This window comes from Myiozetetes cayanensis, unplaced genomic scaffold (assembly GCF_022539395.1).
Source record: "Myiozetetes cayanensis isolate MyiCay16 unplaced genomic scaffold, myiCay2020 scf22, whole genome shotgun sequence".
Classification (NCBI taxonomy): Eukaryota; Metazoa; Chordata; class Aves; order Passeriformes; family Tyrannidae; genus Myiozetetes; species Myiozetetes cayanensis.
In genome coordinates this window covers 9,343,379-9,371,159 of record NW_026087434.1, presented here as the reverse complement: position 1 = coordinate 9,371,159, position 27,781 = coordinate 9,343,379, and the positions used below count along the sequence as shown (strand labels likewise).

Here is a 27,781-nt window from a genome sequence, read left to right as displayed (position 1 = left end):
TGCCCATGCAACAGGCTCTGCGGCTTCTCCGCTGGGAAAAGAGCCCTTTGCCGTCCCGGCAGAGCCCTGGCTGGGAGCAGGAGCTCCATGGCTTGGGGTTCCCCACGCTTGCAGCCACTGGAAAACACACTGCTGCTCAGCAGAGGTATGTGGGGTGAAAGAATTCCCAGCCTCCCTCCCATCCACCCCAGAGAAACCTCCCCCTGGGGCTGTGGGACTAACTGGAAAACTGTGGGATGAGAGAGCACAACACCGGAGCAGAGACTGGGACACCGGAGTAGGGAAAGCAAGTGTTTTATAAAGGCCAGATACCCGTAACAAAAATAAACCTGTGCTTTCCCTCCCTCCCCTCCCTTTTTTTGATTTTTTTTTTCCTTTTTTTTTAAATACAAATTCTGTTTAGGAAAAGTGGAAGCACTGTCTGTTACAAACCAAACCAAAAAGGGGAGAGAACAGAAGGGGGGGAGGGAGGAAAAAAAAGAAAAGAAAAGAAAAGAAAACAAAACAAAAAAAAAAAAGAAAAGAGAGACATATTAGAATTAAACACTGTGGAATGTTAAACAGGTTACGGGCTACCGTTTCTAGCCAGTGCGGTTAGGCAGCTTAGTGAATTAATTGCTTAGGAATTAAAAATAAATTATTATAAAATAGATTTCTGTACATTTTACATACATATATATCTCTTTATATAAGCAAACCGTGCTGGGCAAGGAATTACAAGGGGGTCTTTCCCACGCCAGGCTCAGTCCCAGCCAAAGTCCTGCCCCGTCATCTGGTAGAACTTCATGTTGAAGGGCCGGTAGAAGTCCCGCAGCCTCTGCACCACCTCCTGGTCGATGTCGGGGTGGGTCCTGCCTTTGGTCTTCCCCAGGCAGTGGGGTTTGCTGCTGCCTTCCGCCTTCTTCAGGCACGGGAAGCCCTTGGTTTTGTTGAAGTAGAAGTGTTTGTCGGTGATGATCCTCTTGAGGCCCAGAAAGTCCTGGACCCTGCCCAGCTCCCCTGCGGGGTCGCTGATCAGCCTCTCCCCGCTGACGAAGAGGATCTGCCCGATGGGGAAGTAGAGGAGCCAGTTCTCCAGGTGCTTGGCGTAGATGCCAATCTGGATGGCGCTCCACGAGGTGTCGATCAGGCCCGTAGTCCTGTTTTTGAAGGTCAGGCTCTCAAAGGTGGGGATGTCGGGCTTCTTGGAGAGCGTCTGGGTGTAGTCCGAGATGGCTCTGGTCACGGGGTCCCGCACCACCACGATGAGCTTCGTGCCCTTGGACATGGAGGAGATGCGGGCTGGGGCCTCCTTGGTGACGAAGTAGCTGGGGGTCTTCTCCATGGTGATCTGCCCCTCCAGCGTCCTGGGCATCAGGTCCCTGCCAGCAAAACACCAGGACATGGGTCAGGAGGGCAGGGAACAGGAAGAAAACATCCCTATGCATTTCTAGGTATGTTCACACATAGATACACACAAGAATGCCTCTGCCTAACATGCCTTCACAGGCCATTTGGTTTGTACAGACAAATCCATTTTCCATTGATTTAGGGATTAGGGGGGGATTATTATTAAAGGCCACTGTATTAGAAATCCAGCTGAGTAATCTCCCAGTTATCCATGAGTGGATTAGCTGGGCTGCACTGCACCTGGAGCATGGCTACATGTACCACACCAGCTCCAGACTGGTCAGGATGAGTCCTGAGCTGCATCAGGTGGCTTTTCTGGCTCATGCCAACACCACAGAGCCCTCAAGCCCCAACCCAGAGCTCATTTCCCCATAGAAACGAGAGGATGGTTTAGCAGAAAAGCAGGAGCTCACTGGAGCTCATCCACCTTACTTTCCCTTAGCATCCCAAATGCAAAATTTTTCCAAATCCAGGCAAGAGGGAGCAATTTATCCCAGGCTTATCAGCAGCAGGACCTCACCAATCACAGGGGTCCTCTTGCACCCAGCTTCACCCACTGCTTTCCCATTCCCTGTGGCTGTGCAGACTTGTTCCCTCACATGAACTAACAGGAGAATCAGGAGCTGCTTGGGGGCATCTTCAGCACATCCCAGTCCAGCACCCAACGAGGACAACCCCTACCCAGCACTGCCCCAAAGGCTACAACAGGTCAGGACACGGGATACAACCATGGAGAGCACAACCTCAGCTCATGGGCAGGACGTACCTTCACAAAGCACCTGTGAAACCTAAAGCTTTCAGCAGTTCCACCTTATTCCCTGGCTATTTCCTAATTAACCATGTGGGGAAACACTGGAGAGCTTGCAGAACTGATGGAAGTGGCACAAAGCAGGGAGAGTCATTTTTTCCTATCATTCACTAGGCAAGCTGAAATATTTCAGACCGTTTGCCAATTCATTCCTTTTATAACCCAACGGGACTCATTTGCTCTGGGTTGCAAGACAGTTGAAAAGAAAAGGCAAGAGGGGAGTCAGGCACGAAATTAAAGCTATAAAACTTGATTAAGTTTTCAAAGCATCCACCCAGCACAGAGAAATAACCAGCCAGCGTGTGATCTGCAAGCCCCAAGCTGAGCTTCCCTCAGCTTTACAACACCTCGCAGAGGCTGTTCCCCCACGGCCACCTCCTCCCTCACTGCTTTTATGCTTCCACAGCAAAGATCACCAGCAATTAAAAAAAACCCACTGACAATTTGTGCTAAGGCCAGTGGTTGCTCTGATTAAGAGCTCCAGGGGAAAAAACCTGACCAATCTGTTCTGAGGCCAAAAACCAGGGAAACCAGGAACGAGAGGTCTGATTGCATCACAAATCATCCCATGCCCATGAAAGCTGGTCAGTGCCTGCTTATGCAACTCCTGGTGAGCTCACAACTATACCTGCTGTTTTGCCTCATCAGCTTCTGGCCTTGCCTTTGTGCAATGTGTTTACTGGCTGCACCTCCACCCTGCAGGTGAGCTGTGCCTGGGGGCTGACCATAAAGCCCCTGCTCCACATGGTGGGAGATGATCCCTGTGCCAGGTCTGCACAGGACACTGGGATAAGTGGTGATGGACAAACTGGACTGTGGAGGAAGAGGATGTCAGCTTGTGGAAACCTCCAGCCATGCCCAGGGGTTGTGGCAAGCCCGGGGGCCGGGATTTCAAGTCCGCACAGGTGGAGTTTCCCGTGCAGATAAAAATCACGCTGGTCTACCAGACACCTGGGACGTGAGAGCTTCTGGAAGTCAGGATGTGCCAAAAAAACAGTAACCAAAATAAAACTCTGACTAATCCTTTGCCTTTCTGGCCAACTCTGCAACCCCGTGATGCCGTCACAGAGCTGAGCCAGTCAATAACGCTCAGAGCAACTCCTAAACCTGTCGTGGGCTAATGTGGGTTTCAACATTTGCTCATTAAGTGGTGTCTCCTTTTATGGCCACATTAAACCCGAGTTCTACATCCTGCACTGGCCACCAACTGCCTTCCAGCTTGATTTAAGAGGTTGATTTCAAACCATGAAGTCCTTAATGGCCTGGGACCTGCCTAGAGCAGAGAATGGTTCCCAAGACATCCTCGGCATGGCCGTGCTGCACTGAAGCCCTTTGGCTTCAGGTCAGGTCCATCAGATTGCTGGCTGCATGGGGCCCTGCACCTTGGCACTGACTTCTTCTCCAGGACTACTACAGTCAGTATATATCAGTCTCCTGGGAATGATGCAAGGCTTATTTTCCCTTCCTTGCACAAGGAAGGCATTGGGTAGGGCTGGGTGGAAATTGCTGGGAATGCAGTGCTAAGTCAGTTGATCCAGTTGGGAAACACAGGTTCCTAATTAGCCTTTCAACAAACACAGAGGAGAGCACCTTGTAAGTGGAAAAAAGCAGGGAGAAACTCTTTACCTAAGAGGCATCCAGTGGCCTGGGGTCAGTCCCTTTGCAGGGCTGTCATCTCCTGAACCCACACCTCAGGTGTGGCTGAAAGCTCTCAGCTCTATGTAGGTCTAGACCCAACAGATTGTTATCCTGGGAGAGGATCTGAATCCTTGGTGTTTGCAGAACATCTTGCTGCTGACCCATTGCAACAGGAAAAGCAGGACAAAGCACACTGATTGCTGCTGCTGCTGCACTCAGGTTGGCCAGCACAGGCTGAGATGAGCAGAGGTAGAAATGGAGCTTTCAACCCAAGAAGACCTGGAACCACCAAACCCAGCCCTCAGGCCCCTGTTCCTCCACTCCCTTCACTGTACCCACACAAGTGCCAGGCATAGCCCCAAACTAAGATCCTCAAGATTGTCTCAGATGCTGCCTTATTTGAGAAGTGGCTCCATGAAAGTGAGACAGCTGCAAGTGAAGCCAAAAACTGTGGCCCACGGAGGTGGTTTTAACCTCTGACAGCACCACATCCAGGAAGGCAAAGTTTTATTGCACAGGCATGTCAGTTGTGAGGAGCTTTCCCATGGTTTCCATAAGCTCCCACAGAGGTTCCATCCCTCACGCTGGCATCCAGAGACAACAGAGCCTCGGGGACAGGAGGAACTGGTACTTTGGCTGCTCTGAACTCACAGTGGTGGAAAAGTCACCAAGAAGTGCTTGTTCCCATTCAAACCACAACTGGAGAGCGGTAGCTTGGCCCAGTGCAGCTGCACCATGCTGGACATGTGTGTTGGTGGCAGGAGGACCAGATCCCAGCTCCAAACACGTCTGCTCCTGGGGCTCCACAGCAGCAAGGGCCACGCTAAACCTGAGCACTAAACCACAGCTGCTGCTTAGGGAGGGGAAAGAGGAGCTGTAATGGCCAGAAGCCACGATGCCCTGGCAGACTGCAGCTCCTTGGGCAAAAGGAGTGGGGTTCAGCACAAGCCCACGTTCAGCTCAGTGGTGTGTGCACAGCTCAGCCCCGGGGCAGCTCGTGACAGCTGTGGAGCCTTCCGTGCCCACGGAGGCTTCACAGGCATGGTGGAGACATGGGCAGCTCCTGCCAGCACTGTTTGGTGCAAGGAAAGGATGGCAGAGGTGCAGCCACCACTGCTGTCCTCATGGGAGAGCAAAGGGAGAGGATAAAGGGAGTCAGGTTGTGGGAAACAGGGAGCTCAGCTGAGCCCCAGTCGGGACAGGGCTGGGTGAAGAGACTGTAGTGGAAACTCGTAGTGGAAAATAAAGATGGTTATGAAAAGCTTGGCAAGCAATCCCTCCTGCCTTGTTATCCTCCTGCCTTCTGGCAACCTGCAGTTCAAAGACCTCTGGAGCCAGCATCTGCATCCAAATCATCCCATTTCATAGTGACTATGAACTGCCTAATCCTTTCAAACCCATGAATACTCCTGGCCTTGAGAACATCCCACAGCAGAGAGTCCCAGCACCAAAGCACTGCCTCAACCCATCATCTGAACCCTCTCCCTCCTTCCCTGCTTGGGAAGGGATGAGGCATCTGCTGCTGAGCATGGAAGAGGGAAGTGAGGATGAGGAACAGGCTTCCAAGCATCTTTTATTCCCAGCCCAGCCAGCAAAGCACTGGTGGGGCTCAGTGCTGCTGACTCGGGCAGAGCTGCCGGGGGTCCCAGCGAGGGGAGGGAGTTGCTGTGTGAGCACAGCCATGAATTTTGCACAGCTGTGAATTCTGCACAGGCAGAGAGCAGAGCCCCTAACCCTGAGCTATTAACATGTCAAGAGGGACGGAGGAAAAGCTTTTCCTTTAATGAATATCTCCTCAGCAGAGCCTGCGCCCTTCGTAGGCGAAGTGATAGGCTTAGTCTAAAGATGGATTGGCCTACTTTACCTATTAACCACTTAGACTAATGTAATAAAGGCTCTCTTCATTCAAACAGCCCTAATCCCCAGCCCCACACTCTGAAGCCTGGAATAAGAAGGGATGCTCAGACAAACACAGCCAGGCTGCTGCTCGGACAGGCACCGGGAGGGGGATTTTATGGGGCAGTTTTTTAAAAGTGCAAACTTGTCCAGTATGAAAACCGGGCACGGAGCGAGGTAAATTTACAAAGTGGGGATGACAGGTGGCCCCACAGTAATCCAATCCTGAAGCCTAATGCCCTTTGTGGCAGCTTTTGTCTGTGCAGAGGGGCTCGGGGCTAATCTGCTGCCGCTTCTCAGGGAGGGGCGGGGGGGCCAGGGGACCCCCACAACCTGTTGCTCGTTGTTCGCTGCAGGTAGGACAGAGCAGAGCGCAGGGCAGGGCACAGCAGTGGTGGATTTATCCCCTGGGGATGTCTGTTGGTCCCCCCACGCACCTCCTGCCACGGCAAACACCTGCTGGGATAAAACCCCCCAGGGTCTGCCAGAGCCTGGAGCCCTGGGGGGCTGCAGAGATGCCCACCCCCAGCCGTCTGCCCACACAGGGGTCAGCGCCAGGCTGACCGCCCCAGACACGGCTCACTCAGAGGAGTTTTCCTTCCTGGGGAGGGCTTCATGCTGGATATATTCCTGCCCAGCACCTGGAGCCACCCAGCATCACCTTTGGGGCTGTTCCTGCCTCTCCAGCACGTTCACAAGTTGAGTTCCACAGAGCTAAAATCAGGGCACCCTGTGTTGCAGGAATGGCACCCTCCAGCCTCAAACCCCTCCACTCCACTTGCTCAGTCCCCTCAGTTTCCCTCTGCAAGGGTGACAAAACTCTCCTGGAGGAGTGTACAGGGTGTTGTAAAAGCAAGGGAAGGGTAAAATGCCACACCACCTGGGTGCAGACTGCATACAAGATGCAGACTGGGGAGTGCTCACAGCAGCTCTGCCACCAGATACAGCAAGAATTGTCTTTGGTGCAGAATTCCTAGACTTTCCCCCCATGGCTGTTCCCTAGAAGCAAGGAAACTAGGGGAAACAGGAGAAATATCAAGTCAAACTATCTTGGACATCAATCAAGTTCAGGTCTGCAATCCAGAACCATTTGCTTTGCAGCCCAGAGCTGCACCCACAGAGCACCCAGCCTATTTCTGGCCAGTTTCTGCCCAAATTCCTGACTGCTGTTTCAACAAGACAAAAAGTGATTTCTTCCCAGAAAGGTGAATTTTGGCAGCCTGACTGTTTCTCGCCCCAAATCCCCCCAAAGGGCTGTCCCAGAAACCACATAAATCAGGTTGAAAGGTTGTGGTGAGAAGGTGAATAGAAATACAGAAGATAAACGTAAAAGTTCTTCTTTCCTGGGGTGGGGGAAACAGATTTTTACCTTCCAGAATCCTGTCAGAGGGTTTGAAAACCCAAGATGACACCAAGCTCAGGTAGAGCCAGAACCAGAACAACCCCAAAAGTGGTACAGTTCAGTGCATGTGATAAATTTAAGATTTTTGCTACATTTTTAATTCGCAGGCTGGAAAGCAAACAAGCCCAAGGGTACCAGCTTGGAAAAGCTGTAGAGGGAGTAATTGCAGAAGATGAGGCAGGTTAAAGCTTCATCCCCTCCCACATTAATCCTCTCCAGGCTGCTGCATCTCCCTCTGCTCTGTTCCCAGGAGCAGTTTGGTCCCTGCTCCATCCCAGCATGGTCCTGCTCAGCTTTGCTGCACTCAGGATCCCACCAAAGCCGAAGGGCTCATTTCAAACCACACTCCACCTGCTGCCTTAAGTCAAACACACTTTTGAGGAGGGTTTTGCTGCCACTCCCCCCCTGCACAGCCAATTCTCACTCTGATTCCTGCTGCTCCTCTGCCTCTTCCTCTCCTTCCCCATCCCAATAAATAAATTTAGGCCAAGTGAGCTAACTCCAGCATCTTGAAAAAGAGCTGTAGACACCCAGGGAAGGACAGGGGTGGCACCTCCACTGCTGGGTAGCTTTGTCTCCCAGCCCACCCACTCTGCCAAGGTGATACCCAGTCATTCCCATTTTCTGAGGCAGCGTTTTGCTGTCAGAAAGCAGGAAAAATGTACAGTGGTGATAAGAGCAGCCAAGGGCTGGATTAAAACCACACACCTGTAGCCCTGTAGGGGCACCTGGCAGTGAGCAAGAGCTCTGCAATGTTCTGGGAACTGAAAACTCAGAGCATCACCAGCTCAGCCCCTGAGGCCACCACATTAATCTCGTCCCAACCCCTCATCCCAGCAAGGCTGATCACAAAATCATCAAATCCCAGCAATATTCCTTAAAAGCAAGCACCTGACAAGCCCAGGGTAAGACTGTTGAAGTAATAAAGCGTTTTAATTGCATCACAGAACCTGCCACCTGCACCAAGGTCAAGTGGCTTCAAAATTACCCTCTTGGCTTTGGCTCCGCTTTCTGGTGGCAGAAACGGGATGGGGGAATGAGGGAGGAAGAGGAAGAAACAGAGAGAGAAGAGGCAAATTCCTCTTTGTTGGTGGGAGTGCTTGCTGGTTCATTATTTGCTACATCAGATTTTTCTTACCAAAATCTCCCCTGGCTGGGGCTGTCGTTGCACCGCAGACCTGTACGGTAGCAGGCAGCCCCTCCTCTTTTTTATGGCCAGTGGTAAGAGCAACATGTGTGCCTTTGTCTCGAGCAGGAGCCTGTTGTTTGGGTTGGCAAATTATACAACAATAAAAGGGAACGGCTGGGAACCGGGCTCGGCCTTTTTGAAACGGGTGTAACCCTATCCAGCCCCGTCAAACCCTCGCCACGACGCTTACACAAACCAGATGATGGGAATTAATGAACTTTTGGGGGTGAGGAAGGGGTAGGTGAGGGAGGAGGGAGAGGGGGAAAAAAAAATATGTGTGGGCCTGAAATGCATGTTTTTCCCCCTCTCCTTGCTCCCTGCCCCCCGGAGATGCCAGGTGCCCTTCACCTGTTGGGAGTTGGGGGGATTAAGGGAGGGAGAGGAGGGTATTGTGTGTAAATGGTGTGTGAAGGCTCTCTGGCATGAAGGTGCTCCGGGACTTCAATGGGACCGAAGAGCTGGTGGTCACGGGTGGCATCACCACACAGGCCACAGGAACAGGCTCTGGCTGGGCTGGGGAGGCTGATCCGAGCTCCTTTGATGCGGGTACAAAGCCCCATCAAAGGCAGGGGGAGCAGGGAGAGGCAGGACACCGGCAGATGGCCCTTTGGGCCCCACCCCGGCGGCAGAGCCAGGACCAAACAGCCCCAGCAAATCAAAGCCTGTCAGTGCCTCGAGGAGGGGGCAACACGCTGCTGCAGTCACCAGGGGGCAGGGGCTTTTGGGGGTTTATTTTTTTTAATAAAAGGCTTCCTCCACCTCCCTGAAAGTCCCTGCATTCAAGTCAGACCTCAGGGCCACCACAGAGGTTTGACCCTCTCCACGCTGGCCCAGCCACAGAGCTGAGCAGAGGGTTTGGAGCAGCAGCATCTGAGCACCCACCTGGACAAAGCAGGGCCTGATCCACGCACAAAGCCTGGAGAGTTTGTGCCTCTGGGAACAGCAGTGGGTGTGATGAGCTGAACCAGCCTCTGCTGCCAAGGCTGCCTCCCACCTTGTGCCAGCCAAAACCCATCTTTCACCCAAATGCCTCCCCCAGCCTGATGGGACTAAGTGGGTTAATTAGAAGCACAGACTCATAACCAAGATAATGACATGTTATCCCTTGCAGGGCTGCTGCCTCCTGTATCCAAATGCCATATATGGTGCACCATATAGTGAAGCCTATAGGGCAGGAACAACTTAGATCAGCAGAAATACTTGATGGGAATCTTGTCTGCACGGGACAGGGCTTGTGCTTTCAGCACTGAGCAAAATAAAGAGGCCCAAGAGCCACAAAGACTCCGTGGAGGCTGATGGGTGGTGTGGCCATAGCTCCTGGGACATGCCTGTCCCTTGGCAAAGGATGCAAAGGCATGAAGGTGGCCTTGGAGGTGGCTGACTGGAGCAAAACCCCCTTCCCACCCCACAGCTGATGCTCCATGTGGGGCAACTTCTGGGAGGAAGGGCTCAAGGGACTGGGACCAGCCCAAAACCCTAGGAGGGTGCAAGCCTCTCCTCCAGTGGCCTGGGGGTCTCCAGCCCTGGCCATAGGAGGTCAAGGGCAGAGCAAGAAGAGGGCAAGCAGCCCCCCATCCCCTACTGTTGTCCCAGCCTCCATCCAAAATCAGCTCAGGGGCTTTCCTGTGCCTGGTACACTTTGCCCACCTCAGTCAGTCACTCTTCCCACCCCTTGTCCAGGTGGATGTGCTATATCTGGACAAGGCCAGGTTGGATGGGGCCCTGAGCAACCTGATCTAGTGGGTGGCATACCTGCCCATGGCAGGGGGTTGGAACTGGATGATCTTTGATGTCCCCTCCAACCCAAACCATCCTGTGATTCCCCCTGACCCCACACAGACTCCTCCACATGCACAGCCCACCCCAGCTCCTTGCTTTGCCCGTTGTGCATCAGTTCCTGCCCTTAAACCACTTGAAGATCTTGCACCATCACACCAGTCCATCCCTCCCTTCATCTCCAGCCTAGCTCTGAGTCTGCAGAGTACCACAGCTTCACCCTGGACATCTCTGCCAGGCTGAGGACTCCCAGGCTACTTGGTTGTTCCTCCAGCCCTAAAGAACAAACCCGAAATGTTGACACCATCACCTGATGGACTCATGCACCAACTGAGGATGGACTGCAGAGACGTGGGGCTTTCTTTGGGCTAGGAGGGGCCATACTTCCAATTACTTTGTCCCCTCTTCCCCCAACAACAGCCCAGGATGTTACAAGTGCTAAGCAAGGACTTTCCCTCCTCCTTTGCTGGAGCCAGGCACGATATTCATCAGCTTCACCAGTTCATTACACAGGCCCTCCTCTTCTCTTTATGTAAACACCGAAGCCTCTTTCTGCTCCCCATCATACTTAAAAGCTCTGAACTTCCACTAAATAATTATCTTCACTGGGGGGGAGAGGGGCAGCACTTTACATATCAAAGGGCTGCTTTGGAGGGATTTACAATAATTTAAGATGAAGTGGTAAATATTCTATTCACTCCAGTTCATCTCCAGTAATAATTATAATCCTATTAGCAAGGTCCCAAGAAAGTGATTGCATTATCATCTAGCGAGCATCTATGTGGATTTCTTGGAGGGTGGGATGGGGGAGGCCGTAGGCAAGGAAAGAAGGAAAAGCAACAAAAGATGCAATTGCCAGCACCTCCCTTCCCCCAGCAGGATTTGGGCTCCATTGTCCCGACGCTTCAATAGTGCTTTGCTCTGAAAAAAAAATAAGAGCTTTAGAGCGCAGTAAGGGGGTGGGGCTGAAATGAGCATCTTATTCCTCCCGGTCACCCCCGGTCCCCTTTCATGGCCGTGGGTCCCCCCCGGTGCTGCTCCGGCCGACAAAGAGCGGCCGGTGCTGCTCCCGCGGGCGCGGGGCCGGCAGCCGAGCCACAATTAAAAGCTAATTGCTGTTTCTGGGTGAGTTCTTTAGAATATCGCCCAGCAGCACCGGGGCTGCGCTGCCCACCGCTCAAGTCATGTGAGATTACTCTAATCTGTCTCCATTTCCCCACCACCACCCCCAAAAAAAAAGGAACAAAAAGGCTGGTTTTGTTTAAAAGCAGAACGGGGAGGGGGGGAGTGTGAAACTCATGATTTAAGGCGGAGGGGAGGAACCCCTAAACTCAGCAGGAAACACGACTGAGCTAACTGGTAAACTGGGACTAAAGACCCTTTATCAGCGGATCGCAGCGCCAGCTGTCTGTGCCAAACTGTGTGTGTTTGATTCCTGTTCCGTGTCACCTCTTCCTACACCCCGCTGGAGTGTTTAACTGGAATTTATCCCTGCAGGAGAGCCCCAGTTGCACCAGTGTAATCCTCTTGCCTCTCTTCTGGCACCTGGAGGCCACCAGTGTGAGTCCCCACCACCTCCAGCAGGAGCAGGGGCTCGCCCTGGTAGCTCAGCAGCTACTCCAGAGTTGTGCCCATGCAGGACTGGAAGAAGCCAGGATCACTGCCATGGCATCCAAGAGTTTATTGCAAAGCAGCAGAAACATTTTTCCCAATAAATTAAACAGACAACAGCCTGAAAGGGAGGAAAGAGGAAGAATTTTAGGCATCTGCAGAGATTTCAGTGCTCACAACTCACTCCTGGGGAAAAATAAATTCTCTGGACTGCCTCTGCCTCTTACTCTATCAGGACCAGAAAGACCAGCAACTTTTCTCCTCCCTCCAAAATTTATAGCCTACAGTTAAAATTGCGTGTACTACACTCCTACCTACAGTTAAAATTACATGTACTGAACTCCTACTACACAAAGATTTGATAGATCCACTTATGGATTCATTGCAAGACAAAGCCTCTTAGACAGCACTGGTTTAACACATCCTTGCACCAGAGGTGTGAATTTTTGAACTCAGTTTTACTTGGGTAGCAGCAATCCTGCCCTCATGGGAAGATGGAACCAGTGTCTGTTGAGCTTGGACTGGCTCAACACCTGCAGGCACAGAATGTCCTTGTCCAGAAAAAAGCAACTAGCAAAGCAAGAGAATTGAGGTCTGAAGTTATTTGCTTGACTGTGGAAATAAATAAAAAGGGCAGCCCCCAAAATGCAGCCCTTGCAAGGCTTTTGCTGTCTCAGAGTAGGCCTGAGCGAAGGAAGCCTGGCTTGGAAGAGGTTTAAAGGCAGATAAAGCAACCATAGCTGGTGGGGCACCCAAAACACACCCATGGTACCCAGGGGAATGGACTGAGGAATGTGGGATTAACAGAGTTGTCAGATGGCTTCTGCCAGCCCCAGAGACACTGATCTCAGGGGTTTGGCTTCAACTCCATCAGGAGAGTAACTGAGCTCTTCCCACAAGAAGAGCAACTGCTCTCTCCCCACCAAAGCCCACCACTCGCTGTCAGCTCTCTTGCCACTCAGTAACTGCTCAGCCACGTCCCAGTGGCACCGGTGCCCACTGCAGCCTCTTCCCTCTGGCCCCTTCCCTGCCACCAAGGCTCAGGTACAACCATCTGGCAGCAGCAGGAGCACCAGCCAGTACTGGCAGTGTGTTCAGCCATCCCAGCCCCAAACTGCTCCCACACCCACCAATTTGCTCTCTTAATTGCAGCAAGGGCACTAATCCTCTCAAGGATGTTCAGCCCCCCAGGCACTGCTCCTCGCTGGTCTTTAAGGCCTCTCTCCTCCTCGTAGGTCTTGGGAAAATGCTTCCCTGCAGCAAAGGGAGCCACCTCCATCGGGTTAAACCCCAGGGATGTGGGGATCTGGGACCTGGAGGAGGCAGAAGATGAGGTGCCCAGAGCTGGCACTGCAGCCAGGGTACAGGCTGTTGGCTTTATGCTGCTGTGCCAGAAGCACCAGATGCTTCAAGAATTAGATACCCAAACCAAGAGCCAAAGAGCCAGATCACCCATCCCTGCACATGGAGAAGAGCATCCTCCTGGCTCATGGCCTGTCTCACTGGGGCTCCCAGGGCTCCTGGCCCTGGCTAGGACACCAGGAGGTGTTCCTAATCCAGGGGGCCCACAGGATGTTATCCCACCTGCCTCATCCCTACAGTACCTGCTCTTCAAGGCCCTTCTCCAGCAACCCCTTCTGCCTGTGCTGGTGGTGGGGAGCCCAGTGAGCTGAGTACACCTCAGTTTGGACCCAAAGGGCACCTCTGGTGTAACCAATGCAGGGGAGATGGTCACTTCATGCACCCCAAGTCGTCTGCAAGGCAGCTGTGCACCCTCACATTGGTCCCTCACTGTGCACCCTGGTCCACCATGGCTGAACACTCAGGAACACCCAACAAATTTCCACCCAGGGCAGCACTACAAGGAGATGAACTTCAGTGCCCCTTCCCAGGCTCTCCCTCTCCCCTGGGGCACTGCCAAGCCACCACATTTTACCTGCTCCAACGCTGCTGGGAGGTGGGGAAAAAAAAAAAACAACACACCGACCCAACCCACAAAGCAAAGAGCCAACCCCCCAAAAAATGCTGCACAAGTCAACAGGCACCAAACAAAACCGACCCAGCCAGACACGGGCAAGCCCACGTTCCCCTAATGCCACATCCATAAATCACAGCCCTGCTGAGAGGTCTTTTGTGTTTTTCCCACACCAAACAAATGCCCTAATCCCGTGCCTGCACGGGCAGGTAACGACTCACGCCGATAATGCCGCCCTTTGTTAAACCCCCGCACGAGTGGCCCAGCCTTTGCACAGGGAGGACTTTGTTTGCCACCTTGACACACATTTCTCCTAATCAAGCCCAGCCTTCCTGCTCTGAAAAAGCCTCCTGATAAGCCCCAGAGCCCCTTTCTGCCCTGAGTGACACCCCAGCTTGCACTCCTTGGATCATAATCAATGCAGGGGGAGCATTCCTGGTGATTCATCTGCCCTTGGGGTAAGACATGGCAGAGGGGGGCTTAAACCACTGTCTAGACCTCCAGAAGGGACTGGTGACAGTTGTGCTCCTGGTCCTCTTCCTCACCACAAGCGTAACAACATAGGGAGGGGAGCAGGGACTTCATTTACCCAGCAGCACTTTCCTCTGGGCACTGAGAACCCCTCGAGCATCTTCCATGTGAAGTCTGAACCAGCTGAGCCCACCAGCTCCTCTCCAGCATGTGGAAAGGCAGCTCACAGGGTGGCAGGGCCAGGGCAGGTTTGACACAAACCTTGAGACACATTTACATCTACAGGTCCTCAAAAAAGCTGTGTAGGATCTCCAGGAATCCACCTTCTGTACCTAACGGGATCCTCTGGGCATCCAGCGCTGCCTGAACAGCAGAAACCTTCGAGACATCAGCTCAGAAAGTCTCCAGTTTTCCATTTGCACCATGGAAAAAGAAAGTTATAATTTTTTCTGCCCTTTCTGGTCGTGCATCTGTGTTCCTAACACAGGCCAAGCGCTGCCAGACCTCAGCTACACAACTCCACCTGCCTCTTCAGCAACACCCAAACCAACCATGAGGCCATGCAGCACTGGGGCTCCTCCTCAGCTGCTGTGAAGGGAAGGGGATGTCCTCTCTCACTGTCAGAGGATGGGTCACCTTCCTGGTGACCAGTGAGGAACAAAACCAGGACCAGCTACATGGGAAGGTGCCCAAGGAACCAAGCATGTCCTGTTCTCACCAGCTGCTCGTTACCCCCAGCACCCCATCAAGTGGGTCAAGACTTTAAAATTGGTTTAGGATTTTATTCCTAGCTGAGACACCCAATTAACTCCTTAAAATCTCCCACTTCCTTCCCAGAAGGGGAGGGGTGGCACCAACCCCAACCTGAACCACCAGTAATCTGGACACTGTGCCGGTCAGTGTGACCCCCCCTTGGGATGAGCTATATTTGCCACCCCCTGGAACAAAAGGCCTGGCAAATTAATACACCGGTGATCCTCTCAGTGCTGATCCCTAAATGCATTTGAACACAAATGGGATTGTCACCTCAACTCATTTCTTAATGGGTTTGTGATTTACACTCATAAAGGAGTGGCACTGGAAATTAGGATCTCCCCATGGTAAACAGAGCAGTGAGACATTTGTCCAGAATGGAATTTTTTCCCAAAAAATCTCCAGTCAGGCAAAGATGAACCTCCTGACTCTCTCCCCTCCTTTTTACACCTCACATTGAACATCAAAGACACAAAATTAAGTTCCAGGATTAAAAAAAAACATCATGCCCATTGAGGCAATCAAGCGTCAGGTTTGTGGTGTCACCACATCTCAAGATGGGTCCCCAGTGACGCTGCAGGACTCGGGGTAGAGCAGGAGGAACCAAACCAGCTTTGGGAAGCAGAGAAATTCCCAGCAAAGGAGAGAGACAGGTGCCAATTAGGGAAACAAGAAGGAGCAGGTCTGTCTGCTGTCTCCCTTCCTGCCCCAGTCGTTACGTGGGATCATGACGTGGTCATAAACAGTCCACGAAACACAGTCAAGAGCTCTTTAAAGAGCAGGCTCAGCTGGTGGAGATGCTCTGCTGCAAGTACAACAGATGCAAAGCACTGCTGCTCATTAAAGAGGTATTCACATAATTAGAGACTTCGCTTGGCCATACCAATGATCTGATCTAGTCCAGAGCACTCAGCCAGCATTTGAGGGCTCTCCTTGCCTGCTTCCCACTCCTGAGGTGTAACCCTGCCCACCTCCTCACACCCCACACGCTGCAGGTCCACTGGTGACAACCAGGAAGCACCTTATGGAGCAAAGCTACACGTGCCAAAACCCATCAGCAACTTTCAGCATCCCACCCTGCTTCCACCAAGAGCTGATTTCCTTCCAGAGCCTGCCATGGGGCCGAATTATCCCCGAGTCCTCCAAGCCCTTCTACCTAAAGGGCACAGTGGGCTGGTCTGCCAAGGCCTTGGAGCACAACCCAAGTGAAATGACTTTTCCCTGAACACCGAGGACTCTGAATGACAGCTATTGTTATTCAGATGGAACCAAGTGTCAGATTAGCAAATCAATGGGCATAAGAGATATAAAATGGGTGACCATTGAAGCCTTTCAAATACCCAAACACATGGAATGAGCCAAATGTGGATTGTAATTGACTCACCCCCACCTTTGATCTCTGCACCCTTGGGTTCCCAAAGAGACAGCCCGGCCCCCTCCGACCCGGGCTGAACCCACGGGGACCCCATTGTGAGCCCTCACAAAGTCTTTTCTCTCTGCCTCCATCCCCTGGACATGGATCCAGCCTGGGGTTTGAAGAATGAGACCAGCCAGCTCTGCCTTGGAGAGCCAGGGGAGCTGGAGATGGACAACCTGCATTACCCAAACACAGCGTGTCCCACGGAGCCCATCACTCCTCCCACCAGTCCCCATCCCTAGTGGTGGCCCTCAGTCAACTGGATGTGCACGAGGAGAAGATCTGAGAAGCAGCAGGAGTGGCCCCAGAGCAATCGTGGACAGTGCCAATGCTCACTCCCCCACAGCTCCCAGAGACAGATGTGGGATTTGTTCTGTTTTCCAAGGATTTTCCCCGTGCAAAGCCAAGAATCAGACTTTGCTGATGGGTTCGTGGCATGCATGTGCCCCTACTGCAAAACTTGGGCTGATCTGGAAGTGCTGGAAGCTGCTCTGCTCTTCTGATACACACATTATCACCTATGCTTGATTAAGAAATGTGATCTTAAACTTCCACCGAGCTCTTTCTCCAGCTACATTGAAATTAACCCAGCATTTAAATAAATGTTATCCCTAAATGTTTACTTATGGGGTTTGGAGCGAGTTTTGACCAGTTTCATATGGATGCAGGAGACAATTAAAAAAAAAAAGCATTATTTTTGATCCCGTACAAATCTCAGCTCCCTGGGACTCGCAGGGCAATCAATGGTTTGGGTTTAGTTTCAAGCCTCATTACAAACTCTAAGTTGCTGTAGCTCTTCCAGGAAACCCAGCCCAGATTATTCTTCCACGACCATGCTGCAAACCCCCCACAAATGTGCTTTTGAGGATGTTTCAAACTGAAGTTCCTCCACCTCCGTGGTGGGGAACAAACCGGGCAGCTCAGCTCTTGCTGTACTGAGCGTGAAAGCAACAGGAACTTTGGAGCGCCTGTTGCTGAAGGCAAATCCCAGCAGCTATTCCCAGCACTGGATTATTCCCAGCATCAGGTACCAGGACAGGGAGAAGTGACAGAGTGATCCGGACTGGGAAGGCAGACACTCGGCACGTGTCCTGCCCTCCAGCCCCAGCAAGAGGAGTGGGTTTGATGGGCGAGCTGGGTGAGGGGTTTCCATCGAGCAGGCACGGCTCTGCCCCCATCATTTTTGGGCTCAGCCCCGGCTGTGCAGCTGCTTAACCCAACTGGTGAGCCCTGCTGGGACAGCCGAGCCCGCGACAACTGCAGGGCTCCCCCGCGGAGGAGCCCGGCAAGAGGAAGACTCGCGGGGAGGAAGGCGGAGAAGGGGAAAACTCCGGCGCTCTTAATCTGCTTTCAGGGACCACGTGAGCGTGGTGTTTATATATAGCTTAATTAATTATTACACTGCATTTAGCAGGGCGACCTCGGGAGCATCTCTGGGGGTGCAGCGGTGGCGGTGCCGGCGGGGCAGGCGGCCAAGGCGCCGGTGTGTGCCCAGACACCCGCGGCTCCTCCCGCTCGTCCGGCTGTCCGGGCAGCGCCAGCCTGTAATTACCAGCCCTCGGAGCAGACAGCAGCTCCCGGCCCCTCTCGGCTTGCAGCGAACCCGCGTTGAAACCCTAACCGGCTATTCCACTTCTGCTCTGGCAGGGCTTGATATCTTCCTTCCCTGCTCAACAACACTCCCCCCCACCCCGTAGTTATTCCCCTCTGCTTTTTTGCAAATGCCATGCAGACAGCCCAAGGCTCATCAGCTACCAGAGCAGCTCAAGTGGGAAATTAAAAGGAAAAAGAAGAAGAAGAAGAAGAAGAAAAAGAAGTTACAAGCTTTGCGTTAAGTTGCAGCAAGTTCAGTGCGCTGCGCTGGGGAAGAGGAAAGGGCTGGGCTTTGCTAAGCGTGTCCTTGAGAAGGGGCAGCGCTCGGGCTGCCCTTTGCTGCTCGCTTGGGTCGGTCCAGCCATGGTGAAGCCGGGGCAGGTGCCCGGGGGTGATCACAGACACCCACCCGCTGGTCCCGGGTGAGACCCCGTTGAGCTCCCCCCATCCCAACCCTCTTGCAGAAGCCCCGGCACTCGGGGGAGCAGCTCTGAGCCGGCACAATTCACTGAACGTGTCACCAGAGGTGCGCGCAGGGGGTCAGAGCAGAGGCTCAGCACCTCTGTGTCAGGCATCACGTTCTCTCCAGCACGCAGAGCCACGGGGTCCATCTGCAAATCCAGGCTCAGTAACTGCATTCCCAGCCCCACGCCCAAACCAGCGCACAGCCACTCCGGGCCCGAGGGCTGGGACACACCTCCCGTTTACTCCAGCACCTCCTGCTTTCCCTCCAAGTCTAACACACCTTTAGAAAAACAAACCGAAGGCATGCCAAAGCTGCAGGCCTTGCCAGCTGTTAAACAAATATTTAATAGCTCAGTGAAGCAGCAAAGCGCTCTGTGAGTAAAACGCCGGGGTTTCGTCCTCCCCCTAGTGACGGGAGGATCCCCTGATCCCCGAGCTCAGCCAGCGCCGCAGCCCCCGGACCCTGCTCCGAATCAAAAATATAAATGCAGTTTAACCCCCGAGCAAAGGTTTTCTCACAGTTTAATTGGTCTTTTACCAAATCAACAGATTTCCAAAGATTTCTTTCTCTCACCTGCGCTTCACAGACTTCCACGTTTTAAAGGCGAGTTCGTGTTCTGTGCTCAGAGACACTGTGAGCTCAGGGCTTTAATATATAGCTTGTCAGGCTGCTTTATTGACGTTAATCATTGTAATGGATTTTGGCTTCTGTGGGGACACTTTCTGCTCTCACAGTCACACGGGTACACACCGAGGGCCTGATCCTGCAGCCCTTCCCCTGGCAGGGTTTTGAACTGCATTAAACACGGCCATTTTTAGGGACCTGGTTCATTCTCTGCCACTGCACATTGCTGGAGACTCATCTTTTCATCAGAGCAAACTTCCTGTGTGAAAAGTGTATTTTTTAAAAGGGATTTGGTGATTTTACTGCAGCCATAGTCAGTACTCTCAGAGCACGCTTGCAGCAGTGCAGGATTTGGCCTTGAGTTCACCTTCAGGAAGGATCTATAAAACATATACATCCACCTATAATGTTATACACCAGCATATAAAATGAAAGCCCTTGCACAATTCCTACTCTGTTCTGGAAGAGCTGCCTGCTGCGCTGCCAGGAACACACACCGGAGGGGAAAGGCTGTGCCAGCTCCAGGGAGAGGTTACAACTGCTCACTTTCATTCCAAACCAGCCACTTGGGTGGATTCACAGAAATCCCCAGCAGCACCAGCAGAGAGGACTGGCCAGATGACAGCTCTGGCCTAAGGAATTTTAGCAGCACAAGACTTACAAGAAGGTCAGGACAAGGGAGGACCATCCCCCTGCCCCCAGCAGAGTTTAGCAAAGCCGGGCTCTGTGGGTGACTCTGTACAAGCCACGTTGAGGGCAGGATCAGCCACATGTGGCCCTGCATCCCAGACTGGCTGCAAATTAAATTCTGGGCCAGACCTGCTGCTGAACAGAGCCATGAGTCCCTTGGTGCCAGTGCTGAGTTACAGCATCCCTCTGTAGAGATGTCCTTCCTGCCTCCCTTTTCTGTAGGGAGTGGAGGAAACTGCAGTGCTGTGGAAGCAGGGTAGTTCCAGGGCGTTCCCGAGGAGGTTAACACAGATGTAAAGCGTTTAGCAGAACCTGGCATTATTTTCCTCTAAATAAAGTTCTCCTAGCCACCACGTGGCAGGGCACTGCCATGCTCCCATATTTTGAAAGAAAAAAAATTTTAAAAATGGAATTACTAATTTACTGGAAATCAGTGTGAGGTCTTCTGCCAGCAGCACTTGTACACCTATTTTCCTCTAACTTTCTCACCAACATCATCTAAAGCCCCAAACTCCCAAGTTTCTGATCCTCTCTGGGTGCCTCCTGTGGCCACAGAGCCAGGAGGAAGGGTTGGGTAGCCAAGCAAGGCAGGTCACAGCTCCTACAAGCTCCTCCTCACCTCCCAGTACAAAGGCACCACGTGTTAAATCACCATCACTGAGTCCATTTTCCTCCTTGGTCTTCAGAATGTGGCACCAGGGGGGGTTGTCCCTTCCTACCACTATTATGAATGATCTAAGGTCCCCTGCACATCACAGCTGAGAAGTCTTTGCCATCCCCAGTTGGAGAGATGCTCAAGACAGAGGGACTTCCACTTCTTCCTCTTGTCTGACCCCCAACATGATGTTCCTGACTTGTCTCTGGGCACCTTGCAGCCACCTCCAGACTGGGAGCAACTTCCTGATGGCAAAGTTATGCCACCAGTAAACCCCTGTCCCAAATTACACCCCCCCCTTCCCTCTGAACCTACTGATAATCAATGTGTTTCATCACAGGACCCCTTGTTTCCATTAAGAAAGCAGGGATAAGGTCCATTTACTCTCTTGCCCTCTGGCTGCCGCGGGGCTGAGCGCCTTTAAAAAGCACACCGTGTTTCTCTGAGCTAATTAAGCACACAGGGAGCTGCTGAAAGCCCTGGAATTGCCACGGCGTGGGCAAGCCCTGGTACAGTCATCAGCAGCAAGTCAGGACCCAGCACAGCTCTTAGTCACCTCACACAAACCAAGGGAGAAGCCTCTGCTCCAGCCCCTCCTCACGCACCACACAGTGACAACAGGTAGCAGCCGATAGCCCCTGACCCCCTAATTACAACCCTGAAACAACGTGCCCTGCTTTTTGTTGTTCTTTGAGACCAAATGTTACCCATCCCACACAGCCCTGGCCCATTCATTACCCCCTGAACCCATTGATCACCCACGGTCACACCACCAGGAGACACGAATCTCGCGCTGAACGATCACTAAATTAGACTTCTTCCTACTTAGGATGGATTAATAGCCCCAGATCCAGGCTCAAGTGAACAGAGCAGCTCAGTGAGAGAGGCCTGAAGGTAGGACAATCCCATCATCAGCCAGCTTGGGGATACAGCTCCAAAGAATGGTGCTTTGGGTATGGTTTTTACAGCAACCGCACCCGGGGCTCGCCGGATGCTTTTGAAAACAAAGCCTTGACTAGAAGTGCCTTGAGATATCCAAAGCTTGGTGTGTGTTACAGACATCTGCCATGGCCCACTTGAGAAATAAAAAAAAAAAAAAAAAAATCATAAATCCCCAAACCCAGAGCTGAGCCCGTGGGTTTTCATTCCCATCGTTTTCATGCCAAGGAGCACAGCGCTCCCCGGCAGGGCCGGGCTAACACGATTAGCCAGGCAGATCCACCACCCGCATCCGGCACCCCCAACGCTTGGGCAACTTTGAAAAGTTCAGCAGCTCGACAGGTGAGGCCGTGAAACCCGAGCAGGGCAGACAATGTCGTCCCCCCCCGCCCCAGCGTCGTGCTGGGAAGAACTTGTCACGTGCGTCATATCGGGCAACATGCTTGAAACAGAGCAGCGCACTGAAACCCCAGCAACACGAATAATCTTTGCCATCTGTTTGAACAACTCAACCCTCCTCAGATCTAAAGGAATGATCCCATGCAAACACAAGGGCCTTGCTGACTGATTATAGCAGCCCAGCCCTTCTTTTTTGGGGCCATTTTCCTCCCGACGTCGCCCAGCGGTTGAGGCGCGTCGTGGGGAGCCGCTGCAACGGCCAAGGGGGCACTGAGCCCCGTGTAGGTTTAGAGGGGACCACTAAAAGTCCCCACTAGCTTAAGCCCAACACAGTGCAAGGCCAAGAGTTGGTTTTTAATTTTTTTTTTTTTTTTCCACATCAAGAAAACAAAATCTCAAGGGCAAAGTTGCTCGGCAAAACCATCCCGGAGAACGTGACTGTCCTTTAGGACACGCTCGTTCCACCCCAGCGCAGCTCACGGGAGTGCGCTGGAGGAACTGGTCTTTGCTCGGATGCTGTAATTTGCACCCAAAGTCCAGTTGGGAGAAACAGGGCTGTTCCCAAACTTCCTGGGGCCAGCTAAGCTTGTGAGGCTCAGCGGAAACCAACACGTTGAGTTTTGCAAGCACCCGGCTGTGCCCGCGCTCTGGGTCTGAGTCCCGCCGGGAAGCGAAGTGGCAGTGGCAATTAAGCAGCAGGGATTAAACCCTCCCTAAAGTTGAGCTTATAGAGAATGACCAAACACAAGGGCCAACCCCTGCCTTGCTCAAGATTTAGTGCAGCAAGGCTTTCACTCCCAATTTTAACCATCATCTCCTGACTCTTCCCTTGCTCCCAGCCTGGCCCATTGTGAGCAGCAGCTCACACCCCCACGCTTTCCTTGGGGAAAAAAGGGAGGTTCCTGGGGAAAAATAAAATAAATGAGGAAGTTTCTCCTGATTCAGGAGATGCTGTGAAGCAGCTCTTTGCCTGTTAAGGTCCCCATCTCATTTAGGCGATCTGGAAGTCTGAGAAAGGCACGTTTGAAGCAGTTTAATCGCACACCACCAGCCCACGGGGCCTGATGCTGCTGACCCAAACCACACACGGTCTCGGTGAGGAGAATGAACTGAGGCAACTTAGCAATAGCAGGAATACAAAGCACCAGCACTTTAAGAATTTTCCATAGGGAAAAAAAAAAAAAAGAAGGAAAAAAGGAAAAGAGGTCTCCCTGTTGCACTGCTAGAGACAGAGGAGCTCGGTCTAGCCGTGGTGTCGTGGTTACAGCCGGCACAGCCACGGCACAGGGGTTCCAGCAGAGAACTACAGAAACATAAATCAGTGATGGTGACCAGGGCTGGGAACGCCCAGCCCGAGGCAGGAGGGACTGGGTATTACAGCCCACTGGGCTGAAAATAATAATAAAAAAAGAAAAAACCCCAAACATGTAACACTAGTGACACGATCTCTTTTTCTTATGTTAATTACAGGACAACAGACTTTCAAGTCCCAAGGACATTTCAAAGTGCATCACTGCTGAATCAATTAAAGAAAATCATAAAAGAAGTTCAACAATTGTTTTTCTAGGCTTGCAAGAAACATCTTTTCTTCTCCCACCAACCCTACAGTAAACCCAAAGGAGAACAACGCTGTCCCCACAGGCTGCTCGGCCAGGCAGTCGGACACACAGCTCAGAATTCCTTACTGCTCCAAAGAGGGAACCTCTCTACTACCCAAAAATTCCAGGCACTACTTAAAATTTATTTGCAATAGTGGCTGGATCCCATTTCTCCTCTGTCATGGTACGTATTTTCACTGGAGGCAGTTAAAACATGACTGGGTGCAAACCCCGCAGCGTGCGGACAGAAGTTATTTCCACTAAATTTTAGATATCTCACTATTGAAAAAAAATGTAATTTTCCCCCTCTTTTCCCTCTGCTTTTCAGGAATGGTGGTCAGCACCACTTGATGCTCTTTTGCCTTCCACACAAAGGAAACAAACCAACAGATCTCATTTCACTTGACAGAAAATGGAGCAAGGAAAAAGTTTGAGTTCCTGCCTTCAAAAGTTATTTTCCATAGATGAAAACTTGTGACAGAGATCAGTAGTTAACCCAAAGAAAATTAATTACAAATACTCCCAAAAAATGAGAATTCATCAAGCTAAATAAGGAAATCTGTGCTGCCTTCTGCTTCTTGGGAATCTGAAAAAGCAGATTTTGGATGGCAGGAACAACTCAAACAAACAAACAAAAACTCCTAAAAGATATGACCAAATCTAACCAGCTGACTAAAATACACTTTTAATGAGAGGAGGGTCAAAAATTGGCATTTTTATAATTTCAAAGGCAGGCAATTGGATTCACACTGAACACACAGGGTGCCGAGGACACAGTAACACCCCCAGTTCCAAAGTTCAGTCGATCTGTGCAAAGTCGATCTGAAAAACAGAGGTGAGGCTTGCCCAGCTCACTGTGTGACACTGGCACCACTGAACTTTTATAGCATCTTTAATGCAATTTCATTGGGCCATCAGCAAGAAAACACACACACATCTCTTTATTGACATTAAGATAATAAATAAAAGCCTCATTAGAGCTGGGAGAAGTAAGCATGTTCTTGAGGGGGGCTGAGAAGCCCAGATTCACTGAAGTCAGTGGGAGTTTGGAGTTACTACTGTATATAGGAATGGATTTCTAAAAGCCCAAATTTATAGGAACAAACTTCTGCATCTAATTCTAATTAAGACAGAAATAATGCACAGTATATAACAACTCTTCTGTTGTTTTCATCCTCCCCCATGTATTTTGCATTATTTAGTCCCCCCTAATCGACCCTGGTCCTCGTCCCACAGACAGCCAGACACGCTCCCATCCTCGGGGTGAATCACACTCGGGTGATTTCAAGACTTTCAGCATCACTTGCACTGGCTGCTTGGGAATGTCACCATTCAGACCTCGAGATTTGTTGTATTTCAGCTAAAACAGCAAAAATACTACTGAGAAACTGCACTGTGTTTGCAGGGATAGGGCCCACTTTGCTAAAAGTTCAGCAGTTGGTAAGAGGAAACTTTAAAAAGTTTAAACACAACTTTGATACCTGTTCTCCGAATTTAACAATAATGTGTATCCTTTAAATATTGACTTTTGCCCACTGCATCTGGGATAACAGATGAACGTGATCATAAGCATTATTCTCTCCTTCTCCCCTTCCACCTCTTACTTGTAAAAGATTAATCAACCATTTTATGGTCTAATTTAGGTGCCTAATTAAAAACAGAGTTCAACACGTACAACACCATTTTGCTAATAAATTCTGACAGGTCCTCTGGTCTTTTACATGCAAGTTCTCCTTCAAAACGCGAGATTAATACTTTTTTAAACCCAACTGGCTTTATAAAGGTTTCATCTGGGCCGCCGCGGGACGACACGCTGTATCCTCCACCAAACTGACAGAATTTCCTAAAACGAAACAGCTTTCTAAAATGACTTCCTCCTCGCCAGATCTTATCCTGCGCTCATTTCACTAACTGCTGAGGGACGGCAACGTTTTAAAAAGAGACATAAACCTAATCGGACTTGCCGGGTGGGAGTTTCAAGACTACAAAGAGGTTACAATTCGCAACTTCACAGCTCCCATCTGGCTTCAAAGTTTCCATCTCTGCTCCTTTAGCATTCCTGTAAACACTCAGCAGAAAGACATATTCAAAATATTCCTGATAAAGGAACTTCAATCGGAAAAGGGATGAAAAGACACCGAAACGCGGCTCGCCCCGCGCTCCGTGTCCGACAGCGCTTCTCCTGCGCACCCATCGCCTCCCGCTCCGCCGAGCCCACCCGCACACGGACACCCCGCACGGGGCTGCTGCTCGCGAAATCACACGGAATGACTTCCATCCTTGCAGGATGCAAGGAAGAATTTATAATTTTTTTCCTCCCCGTCCAAAGGGTTCAGCCCGTCCCCGACGCGCCCGTTCCCCCTCGACACACCCGCAGCGCTCCCGCAGCCCCGCGGGCGATCGCGACCCGAGGCCATCGATCCAGAGATGATTGCGGGGTAGGAGGAAGTTAACGGGGACGGAGCGCGGGGAGAGAGCAAGGAAGTTTTATCTGGAACGCGGAGCTGCCTCCTGCCAGTCCCGGCTGCCGCTGCGCTCCCGGGACGGGTCAAAAACCCTCCAAACGTCTTAAAAAAAAAAAAAAAAATCCCCAAACGTGTCAGCGCCCTTCAAACTGGTAAAAAAACCCCAAAACAACAAAACCCCAAAAAACTCAAACAGGTCAACCTCCACCCCAACAGGTAAAAAAACCCCAAACGGGTCAACCCCCCCCATCCCCAAATCTGCGGTCGCCCGCCAGCCCGTGCCGGCCCGGGGGACACACCACTCATCCCTCAGCAACACCCCGAGCTGGAGGAAAAATAACCGCTCCAGCAAAACCCTGGAAGCACAGCGGAATAAGAGCGTTTAAGAATATTAAATTGATATTTAACCTTCGTATAAGGATTAAACACGGTTTGGCTCGCGTCAAGCCCGCCGCCGCCTGGGCTAACGGGGAACGCAAGTTGCGATCTGGGTGGATTATATTTTTTAGGGGTCCTTTTTTTGCGGGTGGGAGGGTGAGGGCATTGAGCGGACTCGGCCCTGCGGGCACTCCCCGAGCTGCTGCGGAGCCCGCACCCCTCAACCGGGGCGGCCAGGGCGGGACAGGGGGACCCCCCGCACCCCCGTCCCGTACCTGTACCAGGCGAGTCCCCGCTCGTAGTTGCGGTCGAAGAAGTGGGGCTCTGCGCCCACGGCGCGCACGTCGGGGTGCACCCTCAGGAACTCCAGCAGCGCCCGCGTCCCCCCCTTCTTGACGCCGATGATGATGGCCTGCGGCAGCCGCTTGGTGCCGGAGCCGTTGAAGAAGCTGGAGATGGGGCTGGCGGCGTCGGGCGCTGCCCGCTGCTCCTCCAGGCTGCTCTCCTCGCCCGGCTCCCCCGGCGGGGCGGCGCGGGGCGGCGCGGGAGAGCCGCGGGCAGCCAGCCCGGCGCAGGAGCCGGCGCACGAGTAGAACATGTAGAGCCAGAGGAAGAGCATGATGAAGAGCAGCAGCAGCCTCCGCCTCAGCGGCGGCAGCGCGACGGGGACATCGAGGCAGCGGTTCAGGCGCTGCCCCATGTGCCCGCGGGCGCGCCGGGATGCATGGCTGGAGCCCGCCCGGCTCGGCTCGGCTCTGCCCGGCGCCTCATGGGCACCCGCGGGGGCTCAGCACGGCCCCATCGGTGTCTCGCCGTGTGCCCGGCGCTGCCGCCCGCCCAGCGCCGCTCCCGCCGCCGGCAGCGCAGCAAAGGCAGCGGCGGGGCGGGACACGGCAACGGGGACGGGCGGAGCCCGCAGCCTATCACAGGCACACTCTGGTGCATAATGAGACGGGGAGGGGAGAAGCAGGAGGCGGGGTGAACTCATTGGTTGGTGACGCGGGGAGGGATCGCGCCGTCGGGGCGGTTTGGTCGCCCGCCGCCGTCCCCGAGTTGCCGCTGGGTCCGCACGGGGTGAATCCCGCCGAGGGCTGTGTGCTGTACATTCCCCGTTCCCTGTCCCCCATGGCTGCAGGGAGTCGCCAGCTGGGGCGTCGCGGTGTTGGCCGCATCTCAGTCATTTTCTCCTCCTCCTTTTTCCAATATACTGGGACAACAAGGTCGCCGCGGAGACCTTACTGCCGTCTTTCAGCACCTAAAAGGGGGTTATAAGGAAGGTGAGGAAAAACTTCTTGGCAGGGACAAGGAATAATATTTTTAAAGTGACAGAGAGCAGAATAGATATTAGGAAGACTTTTTTTTACAACGAGGGTGCCAGAACACTGCCCAGAGAAACTGTGGATGCCCTGGAAGTTTACAGAGCCAGGCTGGAAAGGGCATGGAATAGCCTGGTTTCATTGAAGGTGTCCCTGCCCATGGCAAGGGGTTGGAATTGATGGCATTTAGATGTCTCATCCAACCCAAACCATTCTGTGTTTCAGTGTTTTACCCACTCTTTTGATGAGTTGCTTTTTCAAGGAGACACATTGTGTCCTGGTGTATTTTCTGAAATTGCTGCCTGTACAAATTCCTGGTGAGATCTGCCACGG

At 52.3% G+C, this 27,781-nt stretch overlaps 1 protein-coding gene across 1 annotated transcript; it reads right to left on the bottom strand.

Moving 5' to 3' along the window:
• Nucleotides 1–278: 278 nt before the first annotated feature.
• On the bottom strand, nucleotides 279–26,973 carry LOC126641843 (heparan sulfate glucosamine 3-O-sulfotransferase 3B1-like). The gene is made up of 2 exons (XM_050318940.1): nucleotides 26,408–26,973; nucleotides 279–1,361 (listed from the first exon to the last, which is right to left on the bottom strand). Exons 1-2 carry the CDS (start codon nucleotides 26,830–26,832, stop codon nucleotides 743–745), a joined length of 1,044 nt encoding a protein of 347 aa, XP_050174897.1. The 5' UTR covers nucleotides 26,833–26,973; the 3' UTR covers nucleotides 279–742.
• Nucleotides 26,974–27,781: the final 808 nt, after the last annotated feature.